Source organism: Chrysochloris asiatica, unplaced genomic scaffold, assembly GCF_000296735.1.
Source record: "Chrysochloris asiatica unplaced genomic scaffold, ChrAsi1.0 scaffold00007, whole genome shotgun sequence".
Taxonomy (NCBI): domain Eukaryota; kingdom Metazoa; phylum Chordata; class Mammalia; order Afrosoricida; family Chrysochloridae; genus Chrysochloris; species Chrysochloris asiatica.
In genome coordinates, this window is record NW_006408525.1 from 36,310,805 (window position 1) to 36,338,654 (window position 27,850).

General features: G+C 43.3%; 1 protein-coding gene across 2 annotated transcripts in view; it reads right to left on the bottom strand.

Moving 5' to 3' along the window:
- The window catches only part of PITPNC1 (phosphatidylinositol transfer protein, cytoplasmic 1), a 366,383-nt gene that overhangs the window by 52,204 nt on the left and 286,329 nt on the right, over positions 1-27,850 (bottom strand). For both annotated transcript variants that reach the window (XM_006833590.1, XM_006833591.1), the window contains one exon: positions 5,145-5,240. In XM_006833590.1, the coding sequence (XP_006833653.1) occupies positions 5,145-5,240 (96 nt within the window). The remainder of the gene's footprint in view (positions 1-5,144; positions 5,241-27,850) is intronic.

Below are 27,850 nucleotides of genomic sequence, written 5' to 3' on the forward strand. Positions count from 1 at the left end.
ACCATGGCTTGGGTCAGGCACACCTTAGTCCTCAAGCTGACATCTTTGCTCTTCAACACTTTAAAAAGGTCTTGTGCAGCAGATTCGCCTAATGCAATACGTTGTTTGATTTCTTGACTGCTGCTTCCATGAGTGTTGATAGATGGGTGACAGGGCAGGCAATATACAACAAGAGGGAGGTTAGCAGAGGAAAGATGAAAGTAGCAGGAGATACAGGGAGGAATGCAAGAGTTAAAGTGAATCCAGGTAAATGTAGTTAACTGTTGGTACATGGAGGGGATTGCAATTATTGTAATGAAGCAAAGTATATGATTTGTTGAATGTAAAACTGATGATCTGCTCTGTAAACCTCAATTCACAACAAAATTTTTTTTGTGAGTACCTGCTCTGTGTACTCAATTCACAACAAAAATTTTTAAAAAAATAAGTAAAGAAAGAAATGAATGAATGAATCTTGCTACTAACAGGTTTTATGAAGTTCTCTTTCCCTGGAATGGCCTAGCACAGACCTTTGAACCTCCAATAACATGTCAGTGGATGGCTGTTTGCAGTGGGGACTGTCCTGTGCAGTGTAGGCTGTTTAGCAGCATCCTTGGCATCTCCAAGTGTGACAACCAAAAACGCTTCCTGGGGGACAAAACGGTCCCTAGTTGAGAACCTATAGAGATTCCTTTGCTTTTTGTTTACACGGATGGATGAAATTTAAACAACAAAACAAAGCACACACACAAAATCCTGACATCCATATTTCTTTATCCAGAAAGATACATTTCTGTTTTCTTTTTCCTGGAAGCTCAGAAGCACATCTGAGTTTCTGGGCGAGAGCAGTGTGGCACAGTGATAGGGAATCAACAGGGACACTGTTTCCTCTGGTCACTTCTCATCAGTCACCGTTCTGAATCAGGGCGGAGGAAGCCTGGACTTAACCACTGGCCAAACCCCAAGGCCTCTGAGGTCGATTTGCCAGGCTTGGCTTTCAGAGAGCCTCCAGGTTGGGCTAGTCGTGTAGACTTGGTGTCTGGAGACGTTCTAGCCCCGCTAAAACTTGCAATTTAGTTTTGCGGGTATGGACTTCCTGCCTGTGCTTTATGCAGGCAGGCTACAACATATCATATGGCGTTCCTCATTCCTGGGCTGGATTCTTCACCTTGAAATCTTGGCAGAGCATCAAAGAGTTGGATGGAAATCTTGGCAGAAGTAAGAGTCCACACAGCCACCCGATAACAGATACAACCTGCTCAGATTGTGGCTTCGCCCCCCTTTGCTGCTTCTGTGGTAGGAACAAAGGTTGTGTGTGACTGGGGTTAGGACTTTGGTGGGTTTGATATTGAAAATGGTGGAAGTACTCTCTCTGCTGGAGTGATCACATTAATTTTTGGGTTTCTGTTTTTGGCAATACAGAACTGTCCTATGGAGTCCTCCTATGTTGATGAGAACAAAACTGGAGGCTAAGAGGCTCTTGGGGGCTATAGCTTAGGCCCTTGTTTGAGGTGGAAATGGCAGTGCTACAAAATGAGACCAAGAAGAGGGCTGCACGGGGCTATCTGCTGATCCCAAGTCCCCAAAGTGTCCTTCTGAATCCCCGTTTAACAGCGGCACCAGGACCATTAGGCAGAGGGCACCCAGTGGAAAATTCCTAGCTCTGGTCATTTTAATGAGAGGGGCATATTTGCCTGTGTGGCTTGAGGTTTCTGGGGAGATGTGGATAAAGAAAAAGACAGTGTCTCAATCCCCTCTTCAACCTGGATGGCAATGCATGCGAAAGGAGCTGGCTGGAGAAGCGTGGTCCAGGCAGCCCTGGTCTCCATGCATAAGCATCAAACAGCTCAGAGCAGACTCAATCCACCAGCACTCCACACAGAATGCTGACATAGCCAACTTACAAAGAGGAATACATACAGCTCATAAAGCTGTATGCCTCAGAGATTTTTTTTTTTAAAGTAACTCTGATTTACAACTGTTAGGTTAATGGCAACAAATCCATTTTCTCCGATAGCATTCATGTCTGGAAGAAAAGAACAAAGCTGAGTTCACTCACTCAGTCACTCAACAACAGTTTAGTGAGCAGATGCTATGGGCTGACCAGGCCCTGGCTGCTGAGGTGAGAAAGGGGGTGGAACTCAGGGGCTAGCAGTAGACTCCGGACAGCGGGTGGGGGAGCAGGGTGCCCAGCAAAACCCCTAAAGAAGAAGTCATGTCTGAGCTGTATGCTGAAGGGAAGTGAACAGGTGTTTCCACTGGCTGGTGCAGAGGTGGGGGCCAGAGGGCAGAGGAGGCAGGGGACCATGCTTAGCAAGGGGTTGGACTTCCTCCCAGTCAGGGAGGGGTTATAAGCAGAGAATACAAGGTCAGATTTCATTTGAAAAGGAAATGCCGGTGGCTGGGAGGAGGATGTTAATTATTTACAATGGGTAGAAGAGAAATATATTTGGAAACTGCCTGCCTTCTGAATTGGTTGTTTCTTGAATTCTCGGTCTCTGGCTAAGATAGTCAAGGCAAACACAACCACCAAGGCAGCCTGAGAACCTCTCTCGTCTCCCTGCTGATGGGTTCAAAGTGCAGCAGTCTGGATTTCTGGAGTTCAATGCTGGTAGGGCTAGAAGTCACAAGGGAGTCCTGCAGGGTGATCCCTCCCAAAGATTTTATTGCTGGCTACCAATGAGTCGATTCTGACTCAGGAAGACCTCATGCACTGCAGAATAGAATTGTTTCACAGGTTCCCTTGACTGTCATCTTTTAGGGACGCAGTTTGCCAGACCTTTCTTCTGCAGAGCCATTGGGTGGGTTTGAACCACCAGCCTTTAGGTTAGCACTTGCCCCACCCAGGAGCCTTTTAACTGCCAGGGTTAGGGAGCAAGAGTTCTACGTGTGCTGTTGATTGGCAGACCCTCTGGGATGCAGTACTGTTGCAACAGTGAGTGGGCAGAGCACTAAGTAACACTTAGGGAGTCCTGGTGTGGCGCTGGGCTGCTAACCACAAGGTTAGAGGTTCAACCCCACCTGCCACTCCTCAGAGACCCTTTACATTGTCACTATGAGTGGGAACTGACTCGATGGCATGTAACAACAAAGAGTCTAGGACAGGCTGTGAGGACGAAAGCCAAATCCTGAGTTGGGATGAACAACAGGAATCCTGGTGATGTAGCTGGTTACGCATTGAGCTGTGAACTGGACCAACCAGAAGAAAGAAATGGCAGTCTATTTCCAAAAGACTTACAGCCTCGGCAACCCCACGAGGCAGCTCTGCTCTGTCCTATGAGTCGGAAAGGACTCAATGGCCGTGGGTTTGGTTCGGCTTTGGTTGGATGAAGACTGACAGCTTCCTATTTCGTCGATTCTCTGCACAAGTGTGTATCCCCAACTGCACACCCAGCAAGAGCAGACATTGTATTTGCATTCTATCTTTGAGGTCTAACGTGAAAAGTGTTGGGCCATTTCAACGCTGAAACGTTGACGCCTCTTCTCAGCACAAAGCCTTTCTTTCAAAACAGCAAGTGCCTTTAATGGGCGTTCCCCTTTTTCCTTCTAGGTGAGGATACTTTTAAGAACACATCTTTCTCTAGGGTTCCTCCCTTACCAGAAGACGTCGTTGGCCTTACTTTTACCTTTTAATAGCGCTCATGGTGCAAGTCATTACTTATAACCCATTAGTATTTTATTAGTAACTGCTGACGGAACTTGGGCAACCTGCTTGGAAATAACGTTCCAGCCCAGCAAATGACAACAGATGCAGGGCTATTTTTGTTGTTTAGCAACATGCAGCCAATCACAGTATGTTTGGAATCAGGGCCCCAGACTTGTCCTTGAGCCATAACACATGGACCTTGAAACTCTTTTCTCAGATTCATTAAGTCTGATTTTAGGAGTAATAAAAGAACCCTTAAAAAATGAATTCTGCCATCACACAAACTAACCAGGCTCCAGTGTGGTTCAGAGGTTTTTGTAATTCCACATTTTGGAATCTGTCTGGATATAAAAGTCTGACTTGATCTTAGTAAATGTTCGGCTCCTTAATGGCAGGCGTATGTGGGCTGCAGCTGTCGTTTCTGAAAGGCCCAGGGAGAGGCTGATGTGAAACACTCTTGGCGTCACCCACACCGGCCCACAGATGAGCTCTGAACGTCATCAGCTGACACCACACTCTTCAGCCAGCCACATCCGTAGCTTTGAAGAAAAACAAAATGAAATGCTTTCTGCGTAACTGTGAGCCTGCTGATGGGATGGATTAGCTATGACTGCCTTGTCCTGCCCCTTGTGTCCCTCTAAGGAGATACTTCTGTGGCGTCATATCCAGTCCACTGACAGTTACACCGGGAGTTTTAATGACGTGCAGATAAATGCGTGATGCTGTTTCCCCATCGCTCCTGTGGCTCCTTGGGCCTCAGGGTTGCTGTGCTACCTGTTGTCCTGCCCTCTTGGGAGAACCTTCCAGAAAAGCCTTGTTACCAGACAACTCTGAACTCAATTCAGCTCTTCCTCTCGGGATGTGTAAGTGTGGTACTGCCTAGTACTCGGGCTGTTCCCTTTTAATTCAGTAGAAAGTCTTGGGATAGATCAGGAGTCCCAATAAGCAATGCCTGACTCATTTCCCTGTGCTTTTGTGTCCCTGAGAGCCACCACTAGAAGGCGACTTGTCATTTCCATGGACATCTGAGGAATGGTTTCTTCATGCTTCACAGAACACATTCATGCATCTTTCCCCGGGTCATCAAGTGACCAAGGAAATCACAGGTGAGGAGCTGCTCCTCCAATCAACATTTCCTGAGTACTGACTACATATCATGTATAAGTTATATAACATCTTTCATTCTAAAAATATCAATATAAATCTTTAATTCCACTTTTGCATGGGATTTTTGAAGCCCCCTTGTACACGTAAGCAAAAGAGACACAGAGCCCGCCCCCTCACCCCAAGTACTTCTTCTAATCTAGCAGGGCTGACAAACCGTAAAGAAATACTCACAAAGATATACATGTAGTTACAAGTCAGAAACGCACAGGGAGAAACTGTGAGAAGGAAACAAATGTCAGATTATGGGATCAGGAAAGATGCTCTGGAAGAAAGGACAATGACATCGAGACCTACCTAAGGGACAAGGTTCCTGGCAGATGTGACCCTAGATATCACCCCAACTGCTGCTTACCTCAGACTCCTTGTAGTAACGTTCTGGAATTTCATCGCAGGCAATGTCGATAAAGCAAACTTCTCTCTCTGTGTCTTTGGCTTCATTGTCAAAAATCTGCAAAGAGCAGAATAACATTTTAAAAGTTAATGATACCAGGCAATACTCTCCAAGGAGCCCCTGGGTTGGTGCGGATGTGCCCGAGGCAGAATAACGTCCCACCGAGCAAGTGTCTCCACAGCGCTCAGCGCCCCTGGCTAGTGTGCTCTGCCTGCCTCAGAAGGTGCAGGAATGACAAAAGACCTTTCCTCATCACTTTAGTTTGTCACATCAGAGGCAGGTTGGTGAGGGGTAGAAGAAAAAGTGGGTTGTTGTTAGAAATCCCAGAATGGGGAAATAGATCTCTTCCAAAAATCTCTTCTCAAGATGAAGTCGGATGATTTTTGGCAGTTCATCTGAAAGGGGAAGAAGGAGAAGAGGAAGCCGGAAGGAGTCTGGAAAGAGATGAGACCAAAAGCAGAAAGAAGCACACTGTTTTGTTATTATACTAACTACACATATCTTTTAATTTCACCAACGATGCTCACTGCAGATAAAAAGAAAATAAAACTGTCCACAATCCCACTTTTTGTCGTTATTGTTAAGTGCCATCGAGTTGGTTCTGACTCTTAATGACCCTGTATGGGGTTTTTGAGGAGAGGCTGGTGAGTTTGAACTTCTGACCTTGCAGTTCAAACAGACCTTCCCGGTCCAATGAGTATCGCCTACAGTGTTACATCACTGAGTCAGTTTCATGTAGATTGTTGAATTACAGTAGGATCTGAGATTACTTGAAGCCCCAATTTACTGTTTATCAGCAGTTCAGCGATCTCATAACAGACCATCATCTGCACCATGCAAGTCAGGTCACACCTGAATTCCTGAGACTCAGAAACCACCTCATATTAAAAAATGGATGGTTATCAGCTGTTAAGCCTAGATAAATTTGTTTTTCAGAGATAGATAATTAATTTATACATCCATAGCAAGAAAGATCAGGAGCGCACAGAACATACAGCAGATAGAGAAATGAACAGAAATGTAGATGCTGATTTAGAAGTGTTTTCAGGAGTGGTCAATCAGAAAAAAAGCAACTCCTGTCACACATAACCTATTGCTTCTTGAGTCCATTCAAGCTCATAGTGACCTTATAGGACACAGTACAGTTGCCTCGTAGGGTGTCCAAGGCTGTCATCTTTACAGCAGCACAGGGTTCCTCTGTCTCCCATAGAGCAGCTTGTAGACTAGACCACAGAACCTCTGGATGAATGTGTATTTTGCTTGACTATAACAGCTTGAAGGAGCTCTGGTAGCATAGTGATTACAAATTGTGCTGCTAACCTCAAGGTTGGCAGTTCGAAACTACCAACCGTTCCACAGGAGAAAAATAAGGCTTTCTGCTCCCGTAAAGATTTACAGCCTCGGAAACCCTGTGCAGGGTCAGTATGAGTTAGAACCAACTCCACGGTACTTAACAACAACAATATAATAGCTTGATTTCCTTGGTACACGTAAGGATAATAAGATATATAGCCAGGTAAAACACTGTTAACGTTTTTTGCCAATCGATTCTAAATTCTATGGCTCTGATGACACTGTCTCAATTCAGATCTGGTGCCGATTAATGATGCATTCTCCTGTACTTTTTATCTGCCACTTTCCCTGGTTTGGTCCTTAACTTGAAACTTTTAGTATGTTCCTGAGTGGTATTTGTGCTGGTAATTTATCTTCCAAGTTCGCTATTTGCTCTATGTCCAATGGTCTTCTAAAATGTTTGGAGACCGGCTTCTTCAGATTGGTCCAAGGAGATTTACTTCCCAGTCTGACCTTCAGTGTCTACTTTCCATAACGGCAGACAAAGATGAATTCTTGGACGAGCTCCAATTCCTTCCACTGCCACTTGAATCAAATGCTTTGGGCGCACTCCTAAAGTGTTTGGGAGGGATGCGGTGGATTGCTTTGAAATGAAATAGAGAGGAGGAGGTAGAATATACGTAAGTGGAGAAATAAATTGTGCAATGGAATAGTGGGTTTTACATCGTTCGTGTGAGTCTCTGTTAAGTAAGTGTGCCTCAAGAGAAAAAAGATGTAGGCCTCATTAAGTTAACAAAACAAAGACAAACGACCTTCTATAGAATAAATTCTCAAAGAAGTTAGAAAGGTTTGATATTTATGAATGGCCACATTTATGGGATTAAAAGAAAGGGAAATAGACTGTTGAAATGGCAAATATTTTCACAATTTTAAAAATGTGTAAAAAATAAGAGGAAGAAAGGGAACGAAGCAGGGGTTTAGCACTTGACTACTAGTTGAAAGGCTGACAGTTCTAACCCACAGCCATTCATTCCAGAGGAGAAAGGTGTCATCAGTCTGCTTTGATTAAAGCTTACAGCCTTGGGAGCCCTACAGGGCAGTTCTACTCTGGCCTCGAGGGTCACTCTGAGTTGGAATCAACTTGACGGCAATGGTTCTGGCTTTTATTGAGAGAGCGTGTGGGCTTTTCCTAATTTAGTTGAGATCTTTTTGATCACTCATTGTGCCAAGTGTCAAATCATTACCTCTCAGCTCTGAATTCGCCTTCTAGCTCTCATGGACACAAACCTGTAAGCATTTCTCCTTCCCAGCAAATATGATGGCAAGCCTTGTCGATAAACAATGCTGGAGAAACTGTGCAGGAAGAAGGGGGATGCTCTTCCTGGTTCTGATGTGTGGCACTTTGCTTTTTCTTGCTCTTACTGCTGGGCCTATCAAAGGGGCAATCAGCGGTGTTTTGCCCCAGTAGAATGCCCAGAGCAGTCCCATCAACGCCCTGGCCTGGACCCGATAACCACTTCACCATGGCCCTCCTCATGCAGGACCGTGCCCTTCAGGCCTTGCACTGACTTTTCTGCACACCTGCCCGGTAGCCTCATCTCGCCTGCACCCAGAGGGCTATTTTCTGCTGTGGTTTAGCAGGTAACCCCCCAAACTTCCCTACTTTCCTGTAGGCTACAACCTTGACACCTTCTCCAATGAAGTCTACATCCCAGACACAGTGAGGGTCTCCCTTCCAGTTTTTACTTCTGGGGTACTCTCCCTTAGTTTGAGGGTATCCTTTGCAGTTTTCTTTACATCTCTCTAGTTATTCTACTTTCATGGTTCAATAAATCTATTAAACTTCCCTGTTCAAATGATTGCAGGGTTCTTGTCTTCTCACTGAACCTTGAATGATAGTCCCAGTTTGGGTAAAGTGCTGACTTAGGTTTTGGGGGCTACAAAGGCAGGAGGGCCCAGTTCCTGCCCTCAAGAAGTTCATCATCTAATGGGAAAGGCAGACTTGGAAACTGTTACGAAAAAGACAAGGCAGGATAAAGCCTGTCCTACAACAGAAAGTGTAGACAAGAAACATGTTCATGTCTGAGTGGAGAAATAAATTGGGAAGTGAAATGCTGAGCCACGGGTAGCTTGCACCAAGAGAAGAAGGGCAAAAGCCTCATTGTGGAAACAAAACAGAGGCAAGCCATGAATGCTGACTCTGGAGATTGGGGTGCCTTGTGGAGGTAGTAGCATTTGATATAGAACCCCCAAAGTAAGAAGAGGCTGGGGGAAAGAGAAAGCTGGGGAAATGGCCATCCCAGAAGGAAGGAATAGTGTGAACACACTCAGAGAGAGCTGAACATACAGAATAAAGAGAGTCCTAGGGTGGTGCTGTAGGATAAGCACCAGACTGCCAACCAGAAGGTTGGCAGTTCAAGCCTACCAGTTGTTTTTCAGAAACCCTATAGAGGTTAGCTATCATTTGGAACCAACTAGATAGCACTTAACATCATGACACACAGAATAAATTTTCAAATAGGCAGTATTGTAATGAGTAGTTTTGTTGGCTGAAAGCAGCAAATACCAGAAAGATGTTTACTTGTGCTTTATTGACTATGCAAAGGCTTTCAACGGTGTGGATCATGACAAGCTATAGACAACACTGTGAAGAATGGGTATTCCAGGGCACTGTGCTCACGAGGAGTCTGGACATAGACCAAGAGGCAGTTGTTAGAACAGAACAGGGGGATACTGATGACATGCTCTTCTTTTATGTGAGAAGCTGAATTATATAAAGAAGAGAATGGCATCAGGATTAGCAGACTCATTAACAACCTGTGGTATGTGGATGATACAACCTTGGATGCTGGAAGCAAAGAGGAATTAAATTTTTTATTAATGAAGATCGTAGACCACAGACTTCAGTATGGATTGGACCTCAATGTAAAGGAAACAAGAATCCTCACCACTGTACTAATAAAAAACATCGTGATAAATGGAGAAAAGATTGAAGTTGTCAAAGACTTCATTTTGCTCGGATCCATGATCAACACTCATGGAAGCAGCAGTCAAGAAATCAAACAATGTATTGCATTAGGTAAATCTGCTATACAAGACCTCTTTAAAGTGTTCAAGAGCAAAGATGTCCGTTTGAAGACTGACGTGCGCCTGACCCAAATCATAGTATTTCCAATAGTCTCAGGTGTGTTGAAAGTTGTACAATGAATAAAGAAAACCATAAAATAATTGATGCACTTAAATTATGGTGTTGGAAATTTTTTTTTTTTTTTTTTAAGTACCATAGACTGCCACAAGAACAAACAAATTTGTTTTGGAAGAAACACAGTCAGGATGCTACTTAGAGGCAAGGATGGCGAGACTTTGTTTCTCATACTTCAGATATGTTTTCAGGAGGGACCAATCCCTGAAGAAGAACACCATACTTGGTATCAGTGAAAAAGAGGAAGACCCCAACGAGATGGATTGACACAGTGGAAGAAACAATGGGTTCACATGTTATAACAATTGTGAGGCTGGCACAGGACCAGATAGTGTTTCGTTCTGTTGTGCAGAGGATAGCTGTGAGTCAGAACTGACTCCACAGCACCTGCCAACACCACCAGAATGAGCATTGTCTAGGCGCCATGCACTATGATATACTTTATAAAATATGCTATCATAATTAATCCTCGCAACAATCTTAGGAGGATAGTGTATTATTCCCAGTTTTCAGACGACAAAACGTAGTCTCAAATTAGTAAGGAGACTTGTCGGAGGTTACACGCCAGTGAATGAAGACAGTAAAATTTTATAACCAAGCTCCTCCTGTGAAAAAAACGGTCAGCTAAAAGTGCTTTCTCTTTCTTTCTATAAAGATGGTATTTGATTCTGGTTCTCCTCCTGGTAATTATAAAATGTGTGTCCTGGGTAGTTGTCACTGGGAACTCCCCACAGGTATGGAACTCTTTTGGCTCCATCACTGAAGAACAGCCTGCAGCAAAATCGACTTGGGTGTTCTTCAGTCCCAAATCTGGTCTCCTTGGTTAAGATGACACTTAACTCTTAGGTTGAAATCCATAAATCACCAACCACAGAAAGCCTGCCTTACTTGACCTTTGCAGTATGTGTTTCAGGGTGCGGTTCCCGCTGCCTTAGCAAAGACACACACACACACACACACACACACACACACACACACACACACAGCTTTCAGGACCAGTCTTCCTAGATTTGAGCTTCCAAAGAGTTTTCATTTCAAATAAATTATTAATCTCCCAGGGACTAGGGATTTCAGGAGCTGCTTGAAGGTGCTCAATAAGTGTCTGCTGAATTAATGGAAGGCATTAGCTTGTACTTTTCAAAAAGAAACTGATGGCAGGAATATTGCTTCTTAATTGATGTTAGTTTCCTTTCAGGAGCTTGAGTCCTATTTCCTTGGTTGTACACATCCTAAATTAACATAATTCCTAATATGGTGCTAGCATTAGGTTCCTAATGGACAGCAGACTCAGGCATATCAATGGTCAGAGGCGGTGCAGAACTGGGCAGTGCTTCCGTTTGTTCCACATTAGGTTGTTATGAGTCAGCTGGCAAGACCTACCATCAGATTCCTAAGACTGTTATAACAAACAACCACACACCAGATGGCTCAAAACAACAGAAATGCATTATTTCACAGTTTTGGGGGCTAGAGGCCCACAACCAAGATGTCAGCAAGGTTAAGGTCCCCTGAAGGCTCTAACAAGAATCCCTCCTTGCTTCATCCTAGCTTCCGGTGGTTGCCGGCAATCTTTGGCATTCCTTGACTTGCAGACACATCACTCCAGTCTCCACGTCTGTGTTCACATGGCCTTATTCCTGTGTCTGTAGCCCCATGTGTCTTCAAGTCTCCCTCTCCTTGTAAGGACACTGGCCATTGGAATTAAGGCACACTCTAATCCAGTAGACCTTCATCTTGATTACAATCCACTAAGATCAACATTTCCAAAGAAGGTCACCAGTGGTTAGGACTTCACCATGTCTTTTTTTCGGTGCAACTCAACCCCCAACACAGAGTGAAAACGTCTCAGTATTGGCTGATGGACCCTACGTTTAGAGTCAGGAGAGCTATGTCTTCTTTGTGTCACCTTAGCTAAGTGCCTACATCTTCTTTGGACTTCCACGTCCTCAAGTACAATAAATTAACAAGCTTGGTCTAGGTGGATGGGTTTCAGGGAGTCTGTGAAGCTTCTTGGAATTATATGCAAAATTTGGAGAAGGTACTTTTTTTTGGAGAAAGAATTTGATCACTTTGAGTATCAAAGAGGTCTGTGGCCCCAGTGAGGTTAAATGCAAGTGACCAAGATGATTACTAAAATTCCTCCCAGTTAATAGGTTTGGTATTAAGATTAACCTCTGGGTTATGTTAGTCTCATGCATCTTGCTTCCTTCTCTGCCCACAACCAGCTTCCTTGGGTGGGTGGTCAGAGAGTCTGCAGTAGGGGTCCACGTCCACAAGGGAATGGAAGTGATGGTCAGAACGATATAGTGTAATCAGAGGGCGCAGCCAGGGTGCAACAATCTAATCTCCATAGTTAGTTCAGGGCACGATCCAGAATGAAGCCAACACTGGCTTAGCCAGGCCCCAAAGGAAAACATTCAGCAAAAACAGCTATTCATTTGGGCATTCCCGGTAGCAGCAACAACTGCAGCTGCTGCCAGAGTGTTGATCTAGTCATTGGTTATCGTAGGTGACGTAAGAGATTTGCTGAGACAGTTTCAAGACAAGATGCATCTTGTTGATACAGCAAGTCAAATCCTCATCAGGATTATACCTGACATCAGAGAGTACTGTGCATGTCTGCATTCTTTTGAGCTCCTTAAATGTGTCTCCTGACATGTGGCTTGGATTTGGGAGTTAATTGTGGCACCTTTCCCATGTCCCCACTGTTAACTTTCTCAGTTTTGGGTATTTACCAGAGACATGGTAGAGGAAGTACATTTATCCTCTTCCTCTTCTGCTGTCTATCCACGGATCATCTGCAATGAATTTCAGTGCCAATGTGGTGCACTCTCCTGACCTTTGCTCCATTACTTAATAAGTCAAGATCCTGTAATATGAACTGAGCTACAATAAGAAGCCAAATCTCTCAAATAAATATACCATCTTGCAGGCTCCAAAATAAAAAGGAAGCAATCTCTCCCTTTTGCAAAGCACCACGCACAACATTTTAAAAATATCTTACAAATCTTCACATACTTACGAGAATTTACCTTAAGGAAATGACCTTAAATGAAAGAAAATCTTTATGAACAAAGATGTTCATTGCAACATTACTGTAATGACAACAACAACAACAAAAAGAGCCAGAGAAAGAAAGGAAACAGTTTCACTATGTAGACTGGCTAAAGAAATTGTGATACAGCCGTTGGGTGAATTTGAAATAAGTTGTTGTTGTTAAGTGCTGTTGAGGTGGTTCCGACCCATAGCGACCCTGTATAGGGTTGCTGAGGAGCAACTGGTGAGCTTGAACCACCGACCTTGCAGTTCAACCAGCTTTGCAGTCTGGCACATTAACCACAGCGCCACAACAGGACTCCTTGAAATAAGTTGTTGTTGTTATATGCCGTGGAGTCGGTTCCGACTCATAGTGACCCTGTACCGGGTTTCTGAGGCTGTGAATCTTTATGGGAGCAGAAAACCTCATTTTTCTTCCGTGGAACAGCTGGTAGTTTCGAACTGCTGACCTTGTGGTTCTCAGCCCAATTCGTAACCACTACACTACCAGAGCATCCACTGATAAACAGAAGTACATAAGTCTATGGGGGAGGTAGTGAAGAAGACAAGACACCCCATATTTAACATAGGCAGATGCTGAGTTACATGGTAGTGGGTTGGATATTACCCTCCCCAAACTCATGTTCATGCAAACCAGGAGACCCTGCATAGGGTCTTATATTTCATTTGTGCTCTTCTCCCTTGATGGTCCTAGGGTCCTCTGTTCCTAGACTGTAAGATTAACTACTCCCTGCTTTTTGTTACAAAATTTCTGGTGATGAGAGAGGCAGAGATTGGAGTGATACAACTATAAGCCAAAGAATGGCAAGGATTACCAGCAACCAATAGAATCCAGAAAGAAGCAAGATTCTTCCCTATCACCACCTTGATTTCAGACCTCTAACCTCAAAACTGTGGGTGTGGCGCTGCGCATTAATGCGCCAGACTACAAAGCCATGTGAACTGCAAGGTCGGCGATTCAAGTTCACCAGCTGCTCCTCGGAAACCCCATACAGGGTAGCTATGGGTTGGAGTCAACTCAAAGCCACTTAACAACAAACCTTAAAACTGCAAGAGAATCAATTTCTGTTGTTTTAAGCCACCCAATTTGTTACGGCAGTTCTAGGATACATATACTTGTGTGGTTGCAACTCAGAGAGGAATATTGATTAACAGAATGTAACTTAATGGCATAGACTTAACTTCTTTGAAAGGGTGTCTGTTTCTAAATCCTGTGATCTCTCTGGTGATAGTGTCCAGAGTTGCAGCATCAGGTGGGGCAGCTCTTTATAAAGCCCAACTCCTGGGACCCAGGCCTCTGCAGCCCCTTCCCTAGCACAGTACCTTCCGTGGTTGAAGGGCAAGCTTACTAACTGTGAGGATTTGACCTTCCTGTCATCTGCCTTAGCTACCAAGAGACGAGGGGAGATGGTTGATTAGTAGAGATTTTAAGAAAAACTGGCCAGTCATCTTGTTTTTATGCTGTAGATATGATTAAAGGGAAAAAGAATCCTAGCAAAGCTGCTGTTCTCTCTAGTTTAACTTTATTTTTCTGTACTTGGGAGGTCCTGAGGGAGAAGTAATTGAGAAGACATAGCAACAAAGTACAAGTTCGGCAAGAGGAACACTGGAAGCAGAATTCTAGTTTCAACAATACTTTCATTTTAACGGTTTGCATTTGCAAGGGGGCCATTGGTCTGGTGGAGGGAAGGGGATGCTGGTCCCTGGCTGACACTTTAGGCAGGTGACCACTTGCTTGTGGCTTATATTGTTATATAACAAAAATACATCTACCTGCAGGGAAGCTTGAAAAGCACTTATGGCTGGGGGTGGGGGTGGGGGGAAGTCCAGGTTATTCATGAGGAAAATGAATGCTACCCTAGTTCTACCGAGAACATTTTCACAGCCATATAATTCAATAACTGCATCATCAATATGTACAGTCCATGATGCAAACTAAGATGCAGGCAACTCGTCTTATGTATTAAGACTGGGATGAAAAGAATGGTCTTTTGTTTTTAAAATGTTTACATATTTCCTGACACTATTTTTTTGCATTTTCCTGAAGAGTGAGTTGGATCATTTATTTGCTCAGATGGTGGAATGACTTAAGGACAATGGTCTGAAGAGAGGACGAGATTGGGTACACAGCAATCAATGAACCGGCAATTATTTATTAAGTACCTACTGTGTCCCTTAAAATGTGTAAGACAAGGTCTACTCTCAAGGGGGCGTGTAATTTTGTAGAAGGTAAGATTGAGTACAAGATTTAATTAACAACATAGATGTAGCTGTATCCGTCACCTGTCCATCTGTTTGTCATACTGTGGTGGCTTGAGTGTGGCTGTGATGCTGGAAACTATGGCACCAGTATTCCCAATACCAGTAGAGTCATGGTAGGCAGCTTTCAGTGGTGCTTCTAGATTAAGTCAGACTAGGAAGAAAGGTCTGGTGATCTACTTTCAAAAATTAGCCAATGGAGGCTACCTAAACTGTGTGTGTGTGTGTGTGAGACAATAAAGGCATGAAGTGACTGGCTTACAAGTTTTCAAGAGGGGGTTTACTTTAAGAGTGTGAGGGGGAAGAAAGAGTCCCCATCGAATAGTTTTCATCTTGTCTAGATGGGGATCTGGTTAAAAGAGATGGGGATAAGATTCTTATGATTCAATAGTGAGTAATTGTTATCATGACTAATTGTGACTGTCACAGTTGTAAATGTAGAAGTTTTGTAACAAAACAGGGAGTAGTTAATATTACAGACCAGAAACAAAGGATCCTAGGATCATCAAGGGAGAAGAGCACAAACAGAATGTGAGACCTTATCAAGAGAAGCAGCAACACCAGAGATGGAGGCAGAGATGAGGACATGGAGAGAGGGAGCAGCTGAGGACTCTAGATTCATGGGAAGAGAGGGACTAAGTGCTGGTGGCCAGGAGGCAGATTTGCAGAATGTGCCCTTTGGTGGTGTAAATTATTACATATGCCTGAGGGTTAAAAAAAAGAGAGCTAAAGTGAATAGAAAGGAGCTCTGGTAGCGTAGTGGTTACGAATCGGGCTGTGAACCTTAAGGTCAGCGGTTCGAAACTACCAGCCGCTCCGCAGGAGAAAGATGAGGCTTTCTACTCCCGTAAAGATTTACACCCCTTGGAAACCCTGTACTGGGTCGCTATGGATCGGAACCGACTCGATGGCACTTAACAACAACAACAACAAAGTGAATAGAGAGAAATACTGTTAACTGATGGTACATGCAGGGGATTATAATCATTGTAATGAAATGAGGTGTATGATTTGTTGACTGTAAAATTGATGATCTGTCCTGTAAACTTTCACTCAATCCACAATAAAAATCATAAAAATAAATAAATAAATAAATAATCTAAAGGGGCAATAGCAGGGCTTTGGGTGGATAAGATAAGGTTTCCCAACAAAATTCTCAGAGGACAGTTCTTGTTATCCTTGAAAAACGAGCAGGTGTATTGTCCTGCTGGATAAAAACATCCGAAGGACAACTTTATTTTTTTTCATCATTGTGGTTTTCAGAGTTCTTAAACTGCTTCTTAATAAGCCCCCCATGATCATCCTATGTGTACTGACAAAGTAGATCAGGATTACCCTTTTGGAATCCCAAAAAGCAGTCACCAGAACCTTCTGAGCTGATGTCTCAGGCTTGAATTTAACTGGCCAAGCAGATTCCCTTAGAAACCACCGTTTTGATTGAACTTTTAATTTTTTTAAGAAGGCACTGTAGCAAGACTAAAAACCATGTTTAACAAATTTTGTTTGGAATATACTTGTGTATGCATGAACTGGAAGATAGTAGTAATACTTTTTGACTTACCCTTGTATAAGAGAACTCAAAATCTTAAAAAAAATCCAGACTTCCTGGATCAGTTGAGACAAGAGGACTCTCAGAGACTATTTGCCCTGATATGTACCTTAAAGCCTTGAATCAAAATTTGTCCTTGTTGTCACCATACAGCTAGATAACAGATGAGTTCATAATATAAAGACTATCATCCTTGAATATTATGTTCCTTTCAAAAATCATCTATAGAAACGAAATGGTCAACAATTACTTTAAAGCAAAGATGAGAAGGTAGGAGGGCAGGGTTACCAGATTACTGGAAATAGAACAACTGCAAATAAACTAATGAGAATGTTGACACATGGTGAAAATGTATTAAATTGGAACCTAATTTGCTATGCAAACTTTCACTGAAGCCACAATAAACTGTTGTTAATAATAATAATAATAATTAAAAAATTCAACTGAAAAAAAAGATAGCACAGGACTGGCAATGTCTCATTCTGTTGTACATGGGTCGCCCTGTCAGAGCCAATTCTACATCAACTAACTAACAAGAGTCACACGTAGATCTATAACCTGTAATCTAGGACTAAAAGGTGCGTTTCAGATAAGAGTACTCTAGTTTGAATTCAGCATGGAAAGAGCTCAACCCAGACCCACAGTGGCCTGAGAACAGAAGGAGGACGGTGATTGGACAGACTGGTGGTTTGATGGTAGGAGGAAAGAAGGACCAGATCTCACAATGTACCTGCACAGAGGTGTCAGAGCTGCTCAGGTTTCCATCTGGGATGGCTACAGAATAGTCTGCTGGTGTTGGGGGCACTGGGGCAAGGGATACCCCAAACCCATTCCTGAACTGCTTTGGCCTTTGTGCCTCATTGGAGCTTCACCTGGTAATAAAGTCGGAGGTGAACAGCTTTTATTTAATCCTCACCAAATGCTCTGCTTGCCACTGGATTTAGGGGGTATTAAGGCCAAGGAAAGGAAACTGATCCGTCAGGGTTTGATGAGTTTGTCTTTTATGCTGGGTAAACTTCAGCACGTCCCAGGAGAAGGCGCCTTGGTAGACAGTATCATTAGGTCTTTGGTGCAGGAGGGAAAACGGTTTTTCCAAAGCCAGTGGGAAGTCACAAAGCAAACTGAAGGCAGTATTTCAGACCCTGAGTATAGGAGAGAATCCTATCCTCCATGTGGTGGTAATGACATCTTTGCGGAGCTACCAGGGGGTGGAGAGGGAGTGGGTGGAGTAGGGGAGCCCCAAAGAAGACCTCTGGGGATGGTAGTAGATCTTGTGTGGTGTGCTATTTAGTTTTCCTTCTCCTTTCGCTGACAGTTTGATGATCTTCCAGTGTATGGGGTTTGACCCACTGCAGAGTCTTAAAGGTTCTAAACAGACATGGGGAGGAAGGGACTTCGCAGGAGTCTTCTCTTCATTGTGCTATTCTGGGGTCTAGGTTCAACTTTCAGGCTGTCTTAGGGATGGGATGCCAGAAGGGGGCAGTATATGAAGAGGGGAGATGGGACAACTCTCAGGGCTGCGGAATGGCAAAGTAAGGACATCCGGGAAGAAGAAGAGTTTGGGGGTGAGAGGTGGGGAAAAGTACCATTTTACAAACAGCTGGAATACTAACATAAGCCAACCAGTCCACAACGTTTCAGATGACACTTGGTGTTATTGTTAAGTGTCATCGAGTCAGTTCCGACGCATAGCAACTCTATATAGGGTTTCCGAGGAGCAGCTGGTGGGTTTGAACCACTGACCTTGTGGTTAGCAGTCCAGTGCCCATCCCATTGCACCACACCAAGACTCAACAAAAGAAAAACAGAGCCATCTGAGAAGCGCTTTCAAGTCGGTTCCGACTCATAGTGACCCTGTATAGTGTTTCCATGGAGTGGCTGGTGGTTAGCAGTGCAGTGCTTATCCTACAGTGCCATATCAGGACTCCAGGAAGAGCTATAAAGTTAGGAGAGGGTGAGGAAAAGTAAAGTTCTGAAAGGAAGGCTGGAGGAAGGTGTGGGAGACAGCTAGAAGGGGAATGAGGCTGGGTTGTGGGAATAGTTGGCTTCCCTCAACATTGTCTGTGGGTCTTCTGGATGCCATCCACAGCACTCTAGGGAGTTACCAAGGGAAGCTGGTACACACTTGGGGATGACCAGGGCTTCTAAGAGGGAATGAGGAGCCCCAACTAAGTGAAGACCCTTCATATCTTAGAGTGGTGTGGGAATGCCATTCAGGGGTCCTTGGGAGGCCATGAAGCATGACTGAAAAAGAACTTCAATATCTTGAGCCAACTGAGAGAGCTGATTCAAAAGTAGGGGTATTTTTGATGTACGGAAAGGAGGCTTGCCTGCTTCTTATATTGTTGTTGTTGGTACGTGCCGTCGAGTTGGTCTTGTGTCACAGCAGCCCTGTATAGGGTTTCCAAGGAGCACCTGGTGGCTTTGAACTGCCAACCTTGTGGTTAGCAGTCCAGTGCTTATCTTACAGTGCCACAATGCTTATACTATGCATTGGAGTCATTTCTGACTCATAAGGAGACCACGTATAGGGTTTCCGAGGAGTGGTTGGTGGGTTTGAATCAACCTTGTGGTTAGTAATCTGGTGCTTATCCTACAGATCTACACTAGGACTCTTATACAAGGCACTGAATAACGTTTCTCTGTGTTCATCCAAATCAATTGAACTCCTAAATAAAGCTCTCTGCCAAGAACTATTGCTAAGTAGGTACACGGGGAAATTCAGCACAACAGCTATTCCCAGTGGGAGCAAAATGACAGGGACTCTCCTTCATGATAGGGACAGTACAGAAAACACATCTTCCAGTTTTTTGCTTTGTTTTGTTTTCTGGGTAAGTTTCTCTAAAACTAGATGTTTTCGTTTGAAAAATACAATCACACATTAGGAAGAAATTAAAGACACCCATAAAAGTTATAGATACCTTAATCCTCTAGGCCTTCTTGTACGAGAGAGATAAAGTTTTAAAAATCAACCAGATATAAAGTCTAGTGCGCCAAATTGTCATTCAAAAAATACAAATAGATATTCAACATTGTTAGTAAGCTCTGTTGATCCTTCCAAAACAAAACCATTTTTTTTTAAAGACTCTGGCCCAGAGACAATTTTTTTTTAAATTGATGATTTGGGGGAGGCATGTACAGTTTCATGAATTTTAATGTATGCGTGGATTCTTGTAACCACCACTACGCTCAAGATGCAGAAGAGCTCCAGAACGTCCCAAAACCCTTTGCATTACTTCCTTATGGTCACATTCTCCCCCGACCCTAACCCCTGGCACCCACGGATCTGTTCATGATCCTCGAAGTTTTTTTTTTTTTTCCTAGAGCCTCACACAAATGGAATCCTAAGAATCCTAAGCCTGGCTTTAAGATTCCTCCAGATTGCTGAGTTTATCAAAGTCCGTTCCTCTAGATTGTCCAATTATCTTCCATTATGTGAATGTACTATACTTGCTAGTTTGGGTAATAATGAACACAGTTGCTATAAAGATCCATGGGGTGGTTTTTGTGTCAACACAGGCTTCCAGTTCTCTTGGGTAAGTACCCAGGAGTAGGGCTGCTGGGTTGTGTGGTGTATGTTGATCCTTTTTAGTAAGAAGTATCAAGATTCTTGCAGTGGGTTAAATAGTGGTCTCCAAAATTCATGTTTATGTGGAATGTCAGAATGTGATCTTATTTGGAAACCTTTTAGAATCTCACATTGAAATCACCCAAGATTTAGGGTGGGCCCTAAGTCCAGGGACTGGTGTCTTCATACAAAGAGGAAAGGGCAAAGAAAGGTACAAAGGAAGGGAGGTAGAGCTAAGCCAAGGAAACTGGAAGAGGCAAGAAAGGATCTTGCCCTCGAACTGTGAGAGGGAGCATGGCCTTGCGGATACCTGTGATTATGAACTGGGCCGTGAACCGCAAGGTCAGCAGTTCGAAACTACTAGCTGTTCCACAGGAGCAAGATGAGGTTTTCTGCTCCCGTAAAGACTTACCCTGTACAGTGTCGCTATGAGTCAGAACCGACTCCACGGCACATAACAACAACAACAATAGCCTCTGACAACAGCGAGAGGATAAATCTCTTTGTTTTAAGCTCCTCAGTGTGTGCTCATTTGCTATAACAGCTCCAGGAAACGGATTCAACTCCCCACTTGTTTTTAAAAGGATCCCTTTCTTCCATTCTCAAGATCAAGATGAAATTCTTCAGTCCTGGAATTTTCATGAAACAAAGCAACTAGGCCTTTTTTCTCTATTGTTAAATGTGAGCTGGCCAAAGAAAGGATTAGAAAATTGGAAAGAAACACAGTTCAGAGTAACTATTGGTGGAGATTGGTCCTTATCCCTTCTCGTCCCCCTCAAAAGTTGCAGAAAATAAAACACACACAAACCCCAGAAACCTGAGCAGAGAAGAAGACAATAATACAGCCGAGAGACTGAGGACAGGAATAACTTAGGACATTGCTCATCAGTGATGTTCACAATAAAATGCTGCTGTTAAATGTACCTGGGGAATGACAATAGCACAGAGATGAAGAGGAAATGATGATGGAGAAGGTGGTAAGGCAGAGGATTGGAGGACAAACAAGGATAACAAAGCGAACGTGAGTTCTCAGTGTGAGTCCTTGGAGGGAAAGATGTTCCAGTCCAGGACTCGTGTCTGGTAAGAGCTTCCATAGCCAATGGAGGGTTGATAACCATTCCATGCCACATCCTGGGGACAATGTGAACGTTGGTTCATTTGGGTGAGATAAAAGGGAGAAGGGTTCAAGACAGTAATCAAAGTGACACTGTGACTGGTAAGAAAAGGAATCTCATCGGAAAAACCACGTTCTAATAAAGTGCTGTAGGTCATGATAGCTAATTAAGAGAAAGGCAGAAAGTACATTAGCGCAATGCTGAGGAGTCTCCAATGCTGTGACTCAATTCATTTACTGAGGAGGTTTTACAGGCACAAAAACGCTTCTAAGTGATGGCTCCCAGGGTAACCGTTAACAAGGCTCTTTTCATGAGCTCAGTCCAATTTCAGCACAGAGCAGCCTCCACCCAAATTCTCTCTCTGGGTTACAGTCCCCTTTGGACACAGAGACGTGAGTGAGGTTGGGCCAATGCAGTCCTTGTGCACGTGTGGATATTGGCACCAGAGACGGTGTATGGTTTCCCCGCAGTATGATCAATAATGCTTCCTGAAATAAGTCTCAGCAGCTGAGCTTAAAATAGTTCTAATTTCTCCCAGTTCCTTCTTATTTCAATTCACAGGGTGGTCTCTGAGAACTAGAACTGCTGGTTTTTGCTAAAGTTAACAAATCAATATTTAACCAAGGCTTGCCCTGGATCAGTCTTTAGTATTTAGTAACCTGAGTGTTTGGGGCTCTTCATACAAGGAAACTTTGTTCCTTATCCTTCCCTAAACCCTTTTGGAGCCTAAGCAATGCTTGTTTGCATAAAGCAGCAGCTACCCTGACACAGAAAATGGACTAGTCCTCAGTTTCCCCCTGAGGAGCTGCTACGTCAGTCTTGTATAAAGAGAATAAAATAATTAGACAGCTGTCTTTTGGGGGTCACCTGGTAAGGTAATCACACCGAGAGTCAAAAACACAATGAGGAGAGTTTCAAGGAGGCTGCCAGCAGCCCTGCTCTCCGGAGACCAGGGAGGGAGTTTCCTTCTCTTGGTCATGGAACAAGGAGTCTTAAATTACTCCGGGGCCCTACATCTTCTTCTAACTCTTTCCTTGCAAACTAGTGGAATGGGCACCAGTCCCATAGGATGTAAGAATCATAGGATATCATATTTACTGTAAAAAAAAAACAAACAAAAAAAACACCAAAATAAAGGAACAGACTGTTACATTTTTTGGTAGGCCATGTTTTGTTTTGTTTTCCCTTCTACCTGGATTTGTTCCAAATACTTCCCAAGGCAAAGTTGGGGAACTACGCAAGGCCTCTTGGCTGAGCTCCAGAGACCCATCCCAGGCAGTTCTCTTGAGACGTACCCTCTGGAAAGTTCCAGAAGGAGCTCTCTGGGCATAGGTAAAACAGATACGGGCCCCCAAATGGGAAGGGATTTGGCTTCCTGGGCGCTTTCCCAGGTTATAGAGTAAATAAGTTCAAGGCAGCTGGAAAGAGCCTGGCCTTTCTGTTTCTCTCCTGAGGAGGAGACTACTACCTCATTCCTGACTTCATGGACCAGGTCTCAAATACATTCTGTGGACCCACCTTTTCTTGTCTTTTTCTTCTGTATCATAAACACAGTACTTTTAATTATAGAATGAAGAAAACGGAAAAAAAAAAAAAAAAACAACAACAACAGTAAGAACAAATACACTGTGGTGGTTATGAGACAAGATTCCAGAGTCAGCAGGCTGCTTGGCTGTGGACCTCACCAAGTTACAGAGGACAGACTGTAAAATGAAGAGTTACCAGTTCCTTTCTCATTAGCTAGTAGTGAGGATGAATTCACAGAAAGCAGGCAGAAAATACATGCTTTTGAGGCATGGAACAGGCCATGGTAAGTGATTATATTTAGCTGTTGTTATTATTAGGTGCTTCGCAATTCATTTTTTTCTCCATTTAATAACAGAAAACAAATTTATTTACTATGGTATTTAGCAAAGCATTTTTCATCTAAACCATTTTTAGTGTATAGTTTGGTGCCGTTAATTACATTCACCATGTTGTGCAATTAACACCACTATCTTTTCCTAATATTTTCCAACACCCCAAAAACTCAGTACCCCTTAAGTAATAACTCTCCACCACCTCTCCACCCAGTCCTTGGTAACTGCTAATAAGCTTTTATCTCTATGTATTTGCCTATTTTAGGTATTTCATACGAAGGGGCTTCAAAAAGGTAGTAGAAAAATCCCATTATCTTTCAAATCCATTTTTCCAAGAACTTTCTGAAGTCCACCCATATCAGTGGAATTATACAATACTGGTCCTTTTGTGTCTGACTTAGTCCACTTAGTGTAGTGTTTTCAATATTATCCAAGTTCCAGCATGCATCAGAGTCACACTGCCTTTATCCATTCATTTGCTGATGGACACCTGGCTGGTTTCCACCTTGGGGCGATTGTTGCAATGAATGCTGATGTACAAGTACCTGAACCCTTGCTTTAAGTTCTTTTGGGTAGACACCTGGGGTGGAATTATCATACTGTGCCGTATGATAATTTTATGTTTACATTTTGAGGAATCATCAAACTAATTTCCACAGTGTTCTAAGTCTTTCTTGATCACTTTTTAGTAAAACACCACAGACCACATACTGAATTCATTAAAAAATAAACAAACAACACACACACACACACACACACACAAATTTTGACTACAGTAAAATTCTTGGTGTTCCAGAGGCCCTGTCCATATCTCCCTGGTTGAAAATCATTAACTTTTCAGGAAAAGTGGACCAAGTATCCCTCAGTTCCAGGCTTTTAAAGCCTCCCCAGTAAAGCTGGTTGATTGTGGTTTTTATTTCAAAAACCCTTCCTCTATCCAACTGGAGAATCCAGGGAAACTATCCTGCTTGTATTGGTTTGAGTAGCTCTTGGGATATACTGGAGGATGAAATAAACCTAGCAGGTGACACTGAGCAACTTTCTTTTTACTGAATTCTGCAAATCTGGTCTGTTCGCATTCCATGGAGTTTAGTAAGACAGCAGTGCCATTCATTAGTGTGATGAGCACATGTAGCCCCGAGCGTGATGAAGAACATGCTGGAAAACTAGCAAGCCTCATCTACCTGTGTATCCTTCAACATTTGTTTGTTGTTGTTGTTTAGTGCTGACAAGTTGGTTCTGACTCATAGCGATCCTGTGTGGGGTTTTTAAGGATCGGCTCATGGGTTTGAACTGCCAACCTCCCTGGTATATAACAGAAAGTCAACACTTTAAAAAAAATTTTTTTTTTACATTATTTTTAATGTTTGTTGTTGTTGAGCTGAACTCTTGGATTAAATGTCAACAATTTCAAGTTTTCACATTAACATCTGTTTGCTAGTGGTTTATTTTGTTGTCTGCCAGCAATGACTTCTTAGCCAACAAGTAGTAACAGATGAAAAAGTTTAAAAACAACAACATTGTGAGATAAAAGAAAGCAAAATTGACAAAACAAAACGAAAAACCCAGTCACTAAATTTCTGTCTTTCAACAAATAAGAGTAATAATGCAAACTTCAATTTTCAGGGCTGAATCTCTTAGACCAGAGAATCTTGTCGCGTCTGAGGAGCAATTTAAGTTTCTGGCATAGAACCTGCTTTTCCAAAATATTCAGAGTAGTGTTTCTCACACTTTAATGTGAAGCATCATTGGGTGAATCTTATTCAAATTCAGGTTCTGATTGGGGTGGGGCCTGAGATTCTACACTTCTAACAAATGATGCTGAAGATTCTAGAAATATCTTGTGCTTTAGGAATATCCATTTGAGGTAGCGAGTACAGAAAGAAGAAACTACAAATCGTATAGTCCAGAAACACAGGCCCCTAGGACCATCAAGGGAGAAGAGCGCAAGCAGAACGGGGACCTTATCCAGAGAAGCAGCAGCGACACCAGAGATGGAGGCGGAGATGAGGACATGGAGAGAAGGAGCAGCTGAGGACTCTAGACTCATGGAAAGAGAAGGGCTGTGTGCTGGCGGTCAGAAGGCAGGCTTGCAGAATGTGCCCTTTGGTTGTTTAAATGATTATATATTTCTGAGTGTTTTTGTGTACATTCCACACCCCCGCAACCCCCCCCACACACACACACAATAAAAGGAATGCAAGCAAATACTGTTAAATGATGATGCATGGAGGAGATTGTAATCATTGCAATGAAATGATGGTAAAAAGCCAATGGTCTCCCATGTAAACTATCACTTGGTTCACCATAAAAAGTTAAAAAAAAATAGGAAGAAACTATAAGGAGAGCAGTGGCCAGATGACAGAAGATCCTGGCAAGGGAAGCTACTGTGAAATGGTCAGACTCTAATGAGGTCAAAATCCATGAAGTAGTTCTATGGGAGATGGGCTTAGTGAGCAATTGTTCTAGAAAAGAGATCAAAGCCCTAAGCAGGGCAATAGTCATTGGGATGGAGAAGATAGGATGGCTATAATATCTAGGAGGTAAAACAATTCAAATGGAGTTCTCAAGCTCAGCAGCTTGGTACATAAGGCAGAGGGAGTTAGGGATTTTGGCGGCTTTCCCTTAATCCAATCAGACTCGCTTTTGCTCTCAGTGATCACGCTGAGGCTTCATCAGCAGTTTGCAGAAGTCAGGAACCAGGCTAGAAGTCTTCTGTAGCCCCTCCTTTCAGATTCTTCCTGCTGCCTCTTGGGGTGACTTTCTGGAAGTAGGTTCTTTTTCAGTGCTTGAAGATCACATTGGCCCTCAACATAGTTGGTCTCTGTACACAGCTTGGAAGGCCAGGCCAAACAAAGTCTTCTCAAAGGCCAGAAAAGAACATAGGAAAGCCAAATGTGTTGGGGAAATGGCATGCTGGGAGTTCACAGTGATTCAGTATCATGAACAAAAAATTCCTATCAGAGATACACAGCCTGAAACAAACCATGGAAAAACAAGGAGGGAACCCAAGGTGGAGAGATAAGCACAAAACCAACTGGCCTATGCATTTCCCAATGTCAGACTCAGAAAAGACAGAGGAAAGCTGAGAAACAACTTCAAATTTAACCAAACCAAAGAAAGCGAACATATCTGCAAATTGAGAAATCTCAGGCCAGGTTTTAAAGACTTGGAAATAGGCTTTAAGGGTCATGATCTAACTTTGAAAGCAAGAGTAAGGAGATCTGGGTTATACTCAAGCAGCCTTTGTGGTTAAGTTAAGTGATTGGCTGCTAACAGAAAGGTTTATGGTGGGAAGTGACCAGCTGGTCAGAGGCGGGAGAAAGATGGAACGGTCTTGATTTTAACCTTGGAAACCCTGGCCTGTAGGTTGCTAAGTCTGACTTGAAGGCAACAAGCGTGGTTTTTTGGTTTTAAAGAAAGTTAACATGAGGCATTCATGTTCAGTGGTAGAACTCTCACCTTCCATGTGGGCATCCTAGTGTGGTGCTGTAGGATTAGCACTGGACTGTTAAACGCAAGGTCGGTGCTTCAAGCCCACCAGCCACTCCTTGGAAACCCTATACAAGATTACTACGAGTTGGAACTGACTCAATGGCACTTAACCACAACATGTGAGAAAGCCAAGCTAGCTTTCTGTCCAATGTATCTCACGCACAAGGAGCCCTGTCTGATAGTGGAGGCTCGTCTGAGCTTCCAGACTAAGATGGACTACGTAGACCCAGGATCTACTTCTGAAAACCAGAGAAAACCCTACAGACCACAACAGTCCAACATGCAACGTCCCAATCATGGGATGGTGGAGCACTCGGCACAGTTTCATTCTTTTCATGAATTGGGGACTGACTTGATGGCAGCTAAAGGAGCTCTGGTAGCGTAGTGGGTACGAATCGGGCTGCGAGCCTTAAGGTCAGCGGTTCAAAACTACCAGCCGCTCCGCGGGAGAAAGATGAGGCTTTCTACTCCCGTAAAGATTTACACCCTCGGAAACTCTATACAGGGTCGCTATGGGTCGGAACCGACTCGATGGCACATAACAACAACAACAACAACCACAAGAAGGCTCATAATAGACAATGACAGAAACCAAAACTGCTTTGGGCACCATCTTGGGATGAACCCCAGTGCCACAGACCGTCCAAACTTGGCTCCACAAGCAGTAAATATAACATGTAAGGACTTATAGATAAAAGCGTCAGACGCACATGGGTCTCTATGATCATTGTTTTGCCTCCTGCTGAAGGTGACAACTCTATTCTGCACCTGAACTGACGGAGTGGGGGCTGGCTCAAAGAATTACTGCAGCACCATTTTTAATGCCAAGCAGCTTCCATATTTTCATATACATGCTTCCTATGCTTATCTTGATGCTGAGGAGAGCCATCTGAATGAGGGTTGCTAAACAAGGATTCTTTGTTTTTAATGCTTTTTAAAAATTTTTATTTGTTTATTGTGAACTGAGTGATAATTTACATGGGAGAACATTGGTTTTACACCATCATTTCACTGCAGTAATTACAATTTCCTCTGTGAATCTACATTCAACAGCATTTGCTTCCATTCCCTCTGTTTTGCTTTTTTTGGGGGGGTTGAGTGGGGTGAAGGTGGGGGTGGAATGTACACAAAAACACTCAGGAATATATAATCATTTAAACAACCAAAGGGCACATTCTGCAAGCCTGCCTCCTGGCCACCAGCACTCAGTCTTTCTCTTTCCATGAGTCTTCTATGAGTCCTTAGTTGCTTCCTCTCTCCATGTCCTGAT